The sequence below is a fragment of the Antrostomus carolinensis genome, unplaced genomic scaffold, assembly GCF_000700745.2.
Source record: "Antrostomus carolinensis isolate BGI_N321 unplaced genomic scaffold, ASM70074v2 scaffold10594, whole genome shotgun sequence".
Classification (NCBI taxonomy): domain Eukaryota; kingdom Metazoa; phylum Chordata; class Aves; order Caprimulgiformes; family Caprimulgidae; genus Antrostomus; species Antrostomus carolinensis.
The window spans coordinates 9893-17677 of record NW_010310152.1 but is presented as its reverse complement, the minus strand read 5'-3'; the positions used below and the strand labels follow the sequence as shown (position 1 = coordinate 17677).

Genomic DNA, 7785 nt, shown 5'->3' with positions numbered 1-7785 from the left:
CTGTATCCTTTGACCTGGAAAGAACTTAAACCGTTTCTTGCGTTTTGTTTTCCTTTCTTAGACAGGGAATAATATATGTTTGATCATTTGCTTATGTACAGTAGGATATCCACTCATTAAGACAGCCCTGTCTGCAGCCCTCTTGCAAACAGAGGTTCTGTCATGAACCCTTATATCCCAAATTAGTATGATTAAAATAGGTGTCTCTCTAAATTTGGAGTCAATTGAATGTGTCATAAAGACAAATTTTCTGTGCTTTAACCTGGCCTATTCATCAAACTTGGTTTAGGTGAATGAGCTCATATATTTTGTCACAGGAACAGAAAATAATATATATTATATATTTCTGATATACTATATATAGTATATCAGAAAAAGTAGGAGACAAATCTTTAATAGCTCAGTACTGAGCAAAACAGAACCAGAAATGGATGTGCTTATTATTGATATTGCTTGTTTCATGCCTTATTTTTAAGCACCTTTAAAAGCAAAGGAACATTTTGACTCGGTGTATAAAATGCTTAATTATTATCCGTTGTGTTGTTTGTCAGTTGGCACAAGTACTCAGGCCAAAGGTTTTCTGGGCCAGAAAGTTGGAGAGCAGAGAATATGAGTAAGCAAAATCAATGGGCAAATGAGAGGCAGGTGAGGATGGTGACACTGGGTCAGGGGAGCGGAACAGCAAGTTCAATCTCACCTGTGTTAAATTCCCAGGCCTGCTGCCAGCTTGTGCAAGTGTGACTCGAACTTGCACATCCTAATTCTGCAGAAGTGGGGTGTATCAGTCAGTCTTTATATAATACAGTTTGAAATCAGAGGGTGAAAACATAAATACAAAGGCTTTTCTTTAAGTAAAAAGGCTCAAAACTGGCAAAACCAGAAAATCAAGTAGCCGCAGCCCTGGTATTAATGTATCAGTGATATACTCATCCTGTTACCTGTAAGATGAGTTGGTAGAAAGACAACTGATAGGTAAGTGTAGTACTGCTGTAAGATAAAGGGGGAACTTCTGACTTCTTGGGGCTGATTTTGACTTGGTTTAGGCAATTCTGGCCCCTTGACTCCCCATTGCTCCAAGTGGCCTCAGTGCACCTCTCTGAAAAGACTCTTGGATCTGCCCATGTGCAAATCACAACACTGGGGCTTTTAAGGAAAAAAGGCAGTTGACATGCTTGCAATCCATATCTTTATGTACAATTAAGTGACAAAAAGTGTTGGAAAACATTAAGTGTTTCCAATGCTTGTGTCAGCCTTCAATAAGGGAAGTTATCACAAGGGATAAATTATCCCACATGTTCAGTTTCTTGTAATCACCTCTGAATAATCTATTACTGACCAGAGACTATTAAACTTAATGAACTACATAACCACTGATCCATCACTAGTGTTTGTGTACTTGCCTGGTAGGGAATTTGGTCCTGGGAAGGAGATCTGGTTTCTGATAGTTAGAATGTTGTGATTTATAATTAAAGTGTGAGTCCTCAGGCTGGTGATACTGCAAGTTGTGGGCTCCAACACAGCGTTCAGGGAAATCCAGTGAGATCAGCAGCTAGTAAGAGAGTAACACAGTTCTCACTGTATTGCAGTAGATATTATTTGACATTAGGTTGCCCAAGGAAGTTGTGGATGCTCCTCCCTGGAAGTGTTCAAGGCCAGGTTGGATGAGGCTTTGAGCAACCTGGTCTAGTGGAAGGTGTCCCTGCTGATGGCAGGGGGGTTGGAACTGGATGATCTTTAAGGTCCCTTCCAATCCAAACCATTCTATGGTTCTATAATAATGAGGGCAGTGATCAAAGCAGTAGTGCTCTGTTCTTCATAACGGAAGTTTCCCGATATTAAGGAGGAATAATTCTATTTATTAATAATTTGTAGGGATCTTTTGCTAGGAAGAAGTATTATGACTGGTCAAACTTCAACAGCCTGTATTTACGTGTCCGTGGCGACGGCAGACCTTGGATGGTGAACATTTATACAGATCCTTACTTCTCTCACCAAAAAGATGACCTCTACAACTACTTCATGTTCACCCGAGGAGGCCCATACTGGGAGGAAATAAAGGTGAGTTAATGACACTGGCCGAGGGCCTTGGCTGTAGCTCTGTGTTCCCAGCAGTAACCATTTAATCTGTAAGGCAGATGGACGGGGGCTGGTGTAGGATTCATACCCTGCCCCAGGGTTTGCTTAGGCAGAGACTCAAAGGTGTGCTTTGGCATTTGTGGCCTTTCAGTCTGTGACACAAAATAATGTTTGTAAGAAGTGAGAGTTTTTTGGCTCTTTTCTGATGAAACGTGGGGAACTTTTGTAATTTGCAGATGACAACATGAAGGAGGTTTGAGCCTCCTTATAAATTGGCGTTCAGCGCTTCGTAATACCGCTGTCTGACTGTGAGAGCAGCCCACTGCCTCAGGGATGAGGCTCTAGGAGGGTGAAAATCAGTGTGTCATGGCTGGCTCTCACCCACACCAGCCAATCCTCCTGTTCCATATCTCGAATCACAGCCCCTCCTCTTTCTTACTCCCAATGCATTCAGAGTCATTTTTACATTATTCTGGACTGCTTTGCTGGAATATTGATGGAATATTGGCTACTGGAATATTGACTGCTGTTGCTGGAATATTGATGTCTGGCTGTGAAGTTTGCACTATGTATGAAATACATAGCTTGGGTACAGACGAGCTGTCAACGTACATGGTTGCTAGACTTTTCATTAATTTCTATATTTTATGTTTACATGCTTCTGGAAGGAGATATTCTTGATGTAAACAGCCACCTTCCGTGCTGCAGCTTCTTGTCATGTCCTAACTGGGGAACAGTCCCACGGACACCACAGAGCAGCGTGGGGCTGGAGCTGCCTGCGGGTGGTTAATGAGAGGGCTGATGTGACCCCTTTCTCTGTGCCAGTTCGAACGACCCAACTAGTGCTGGTACCAGGTGTAGCAGAGTTATTAGTTCAGTTACTAAGGCAGGCTCTTTATTTCTTCAGTTTTTATTTTATGTACTAGTGACACTAATGTCTGCTTTTGTTTTGTTTTGTTTCTGTCAGATTCCTTTCTCCAAATTCTTTCTCTCCAGTCGGGGAAGAGTCCAGGATGACCAGCATCCTATCTGGTTAGACAAGGCAAGTTTTCTATAGGCTTTACCTGTCTGAAATTTCCTTTAAGAATATATTGTCTTGATACAGATAATTTACAAATCCTTTAATATTTGTGACTTTGAAATTGAAGGGCCTCTTTTTGTTATAAGGTACTTGTGTGCTTCTTGCCTTTGCAGTTAAATTACCCTACTTTGTGATAGCAGTGCCAGTTTACTTCAAAGTATATATTACTTCAAAGTAGCTCCAAAAATATTTTTAAAAGATCTAGATCTCAAGAAACAACTCCCAACTTGTCTTTTCAAATAAAAAACCCCCCTTTTTGTTTTTTCTTTTTTAATTTAAAGTGCTGGTTGGCACAGTACTGCCAAAAATAATAAAAGTAAGTATCATAAACTTCCTTCCTGACAGAAGACTGTAAGGAATATCATATCATGTGATTTTATTTGAGGATATACTATATCAGTGACCTTGATGGTGAGCAGTAAACTGATGTATTTATAGACTTTTTTTTTTCAGGCTTTCTAGTCTAAGTATTAAGTAAATGTGTTAATTATTTTTGATTTTGTTTCTACAAATAGGTAGACTACTTCACTGATTCACAGGAGATGCCATGGGGGAAAAAAAATTGTTTGTTTTTTTCTTTTAAATTTCAGTGTGATTCTCCTGTGTGTAATTGAGGGCATCTTAATACCCAGTGACTACCAAAAGGAAAACAAACAACGTTAGAAATATACAAGGGGGGGTTAATACCCAGTGACTACCAAAAGGAAAACAATGTTAGAAACATACAAGGGGAGAAAATAAAAAGTTCATTACTTGAATCAGTGTTAAGTGACCTGCAATGTTGCATTTAATTCCTAATTGCCTTAATGAAAAAAAGAAAATAAAAAAACCAAACAACCAAACAAAAACCACCAAAAACTAGGAAAAAAATTGAGGGCAGTTCAGTGGTTGGCAGCATGAAAACAATCTGTTTTAAAACAGAAGAAGCTGAGGCTGTAGAAAGCAAGGATGAATGATAGGAAGGTGGATCAACTACAAGAAAAAAATACACTGTATGGAAGAAAGTTGTTATAAAAGGCCTGTGTTTAAATACAGACACTGAAGAATTTATCAGGATTTGGAATATCCAGTCAATCAAAATGGTAAATGAAAACATAAAGGCGTTTAAAAATGTTTACCAGGAGTTCAGGGGTCAAAACAATACATGATTGAAGCACCCTCCACTTCGTTTTCATTCCTTGTTATCTTGTGCTTAGTATTTCACAGTGAAAACAACGCACTTGCGTATGAGATGAAGTGTAATTTTACAGATGTATTTTAAAAATAGAGGAAGTGGTGCAAAGGCAATTAAAGAAATCTTGATGAAATGTTTAGGTCCCTCATGGCACTGCTATACATTTTCCCAGGAATGGCAGTTAAATGGGAATAAAAAGGCAGGAAACAGCCAATGTACCTATCTCGGGTGTACAAAGGGTTCTTCAGAGCAGAGTGTAGGTGACTCCTGCGCTCATCTGTGACAGTGCGAACCAGAAAGATGGAACTTGAACTCTCCAGACTCCGCAAGCCAAGGGGCTGGTTGTAGAGGGTGCTTCTGAGGGAGAGGCAGTGTTTGAGACAGTGGAATGATCCAGGAGGAATGGCAAGTGTGGTTAATTATAGAATCATAGAAGGGTTTGGGTTGGAAGGGATCTTAAAGATCATCCAGTTCCAACCCCCCTGCCATCAGCAGGGACACCTTCCACTAGACCAGGTTGCTCAAAGCCTCATCCAACCTGGCCTTGAACACTTCCAGGGAGGAGCAGCCACAGCTTCTCTGGGCAGCCTGTTCCAGTGTCTGACCACCCTCACAGTGAAGAATTTCTTCCTAATATCTCATCTAAACCTCCCCTCTTCTAGTTTAAAGCCATAATTACCTCAGCTCCGTTCTATTACTATTTGCAATGTATCTTTAGCCTCAGCCTACATTTATTCAACTTTATCTGACACATCCTAGGCAATATTTTCCTGCATGCACAGCAGACCTCAAAATCACAGGTACAGCTCAGACCTGCACCTGTAGCAGGGCCCAGGGGCAGTTTAATAGGTGGTCAGCCACTGGTGACCCAGCTGGTTTGAGAGCTGCTAGACTGGAGTCTCTGAAAGGTGACTGGTGACATGTGAAAGCTGAGAGAACTTTCAGGCAAGCCCCAGGCTAACAGGAAACATGCCTGAGCCACACAGAATTTGTTAGAATAAAAATTATTTTTAAAAAATTTAAATAGTTGTGTGGGAGAACATCTGGAGAAAGGAATGAGGGGTGTTCTTGTATTTAGGAACATCATTCTAATTGGGAAACAGTGGCTAAGAACCTCGCCTTAGTGTAAAACTCAGCAACAGTTTCATGCATCTGAAAAGGTCTGCTTTGGTGCACTTTCACACTGTGCCAGGTGTGTGACTTGGTCTAGAGTGAAAGTTCCATCCTTAACTCCGCTCTGTTTGTGTTTCCTGCTCACATAAGAATTGTAACAGACTTTATGAAAATGCGTTTTTACGCAATGATGGAGTGGAGCATCTCCCTGATGAGGAAAGGCTGAGGGAGCTGGGGCTCTTTAGCTTGGAGAAGAGGAGACTGAGGGGAGACCTCATTAATGTTTATAAATATGTTAAGGGTGAATGTCAGGAGGATGGAGCCAGGCTCTTCTCAGTGATGCCCAATGACAGGACAAGGGGCAATGGGTGTGAGCTGGAACACAGGAGGTTCTGCTTAAACTTGAGAAGAAACTTCTTTACAGTGAGGGTGCCAGAGCCCTGGGACAGGCTGCCCAGGGAGGGTGTGGAGTCTCCTTCTCTGGAGACATTCAAGACCCGCCTGGACACCTTCCTGTGTGATCTCATTTAGGTTCCTGCTCTGGCAGGGGGATTGGACTGGATGATCTTTTGAGGTCCCTTCCAATCCCCGACATTCTGTGATTCTGTACCCCCAGTCATGATGAAACACGCTCTATGCAAACCTTGAAGGATAAAAAGATGCAGCACTGGTGAGGCTGTAGCTCGAGTGCTGGGTTCAGTTCTGGGCCCCTCAACTACAAGAGTGACATTGAGTTGCTGCAGCGTGTGCAAAGAAGGACAAAGAAGTTGGTGAAGGGCGTGGAGAACAAGCCTGATGAGGAGCAGCTGAGAGAACTGGGATTGTTTAGTCTGGAGGAGGCTGAGAGGAGACCTTATTGCCCTCTACAACTACCTGAGAAGAGGTGGTAATGAGGCGGGGGGTTGGTCTCTTCTCCCAAATAACAAGTGACAGGACAAGAGGGAACAGCCTTAAGTTGTGCCAGGGGAGGTTTAGGTTGGATATTAGGGAAAAATTCCTTACTGAAAGGGTTGTCAAGTGTTGGAACAGGCTGCCCAGGGCAGTGGTGGAGTCACCATCCCTGGAGGGATTTAAAGGACATGTAGATGTGACACTTGGGGACATGCTTTAGTGGAGAACTTGGCAATGCTGGGTTTACAGTTGGACTAGATGATTGTAATGTTTTTTTCCAACCAAACTATTCTGTGGTTCTATGAAAAGTTGCAGTGCTGCTTTAGGCTCAGGCTGTTTTACTGAAGGGCTCAGTGCAGCGGTACAGGCAGACGTGAAGCAGTTTCCCACTGGGGTCAGTATTGAACATGTGGTGGTGAAACATTCAAGCCTTGACAAATAATCATAGAATCATAGAAGGTTTGGGTTGGAAGGGACCTTAAAGATCATCCAGTTCCAACCCCCCTACCATCAGCAGGGACACCTTCCACTAGACCAGGTTGCTCAAAGCCTCATCCAACCTGGCCTTGAACACTTCCAGGGAGAGGGCATCTACAACTTCTCTGGGCAACCTGTTCCAGTGTCTGACCACCCTCACAGGGAAGAACTTCTTCCTAATGTCTAATCTAAACCTACAAACAAGTGACAGCCATGAACTGTTTGTAAAACATGGAACCAGCAGATACAATTGTGTTTGACTGCATTATTTATAAATATTGTTCTAACGTATCTATCTTTTAATTAGATTCGTACCCTTGGATTCACAATCGGAGATAAAGTAGATGGTCCGTTCCAGCTGGAGATTGATTTTATTGGCCTGATAAACGATAGAGCTCACACAGAAGAATTTGCCTATGAAACATACGAAAAGAATCCTCGACTTTAAGTTGAGCTGCTGTTCTTTGGGACCTTCTTCAGATCATTAGTTTATTTTTATAAAGCACTTCTTAAAAAGTGTGGCTTACAACAACTTGAAGATTCTATGTAAACACTGGAGACAAAAGTGTGTCAAGTGTTGACTGTGTAATCTGACTAGAGGGACAGTGCTGGCATCATTGAGCTGCCACATGGAGAATCCTGGAGAGGCTGAACATGGACTGAGCACAGCCTGGGGAGAGGTGTGATGTGTTCTGACACAGCAGTCACTGCTGACTGGGTAAGTCTTGGCTTACAAAAATAAAAGTATTTAATGAGCTTGGTGTAGTTCTTGTACAACACTGTCATTTTCTACATTACATGGTTCGTAGACAGGTGTAAGACACTCACATCCACTAGTTTTAAAATGGGGAAAAGTGTGATGAGAATTAATAGCCTGAGGAACGGTGCTTCAGTGTGACTCAGCTGCTGAGATGCACCAAGAGCAGCACCAGAAATATTTCAACCTTTAAGTCTGGCTGCTCTGAAGAGCTAA

The 7785-nt window shown here is 42.1% G+C and overlaps 1 protein-coding gene across 1 annotated transcript in view; it reads left to right on the top strand.

Annotated features, from left to right (window-relative positions):
* NDUFAF1 (NADH:ubiquinone oxidoreductase complex assembly factor 1) overlaps window positions 1–7440 on the top strand; it is an 8104-nt gene extending 664 nt beyond the window's left edge. The window contains exons 2-4 of the mRNA XM_010166319.1: window positions 1873–2058; window positions 3044–3118; window positions 7120–7440. Coding sequence (XP_010164621.1) covers window positions 1873–2058; window positions 3044–3118; window positions 7120–7260 — 402 coding nt within the window. The 3' untranslated portion in view covers window positions 7261–7440. The remainder of the gene's footprint in view (window positions 1–1872; window positions 2059–3043; window positions 3119–7119) is intronic.
* The last annotated feature ends 345 nt before the right edge of the window (window positions 7441–7785 follow it).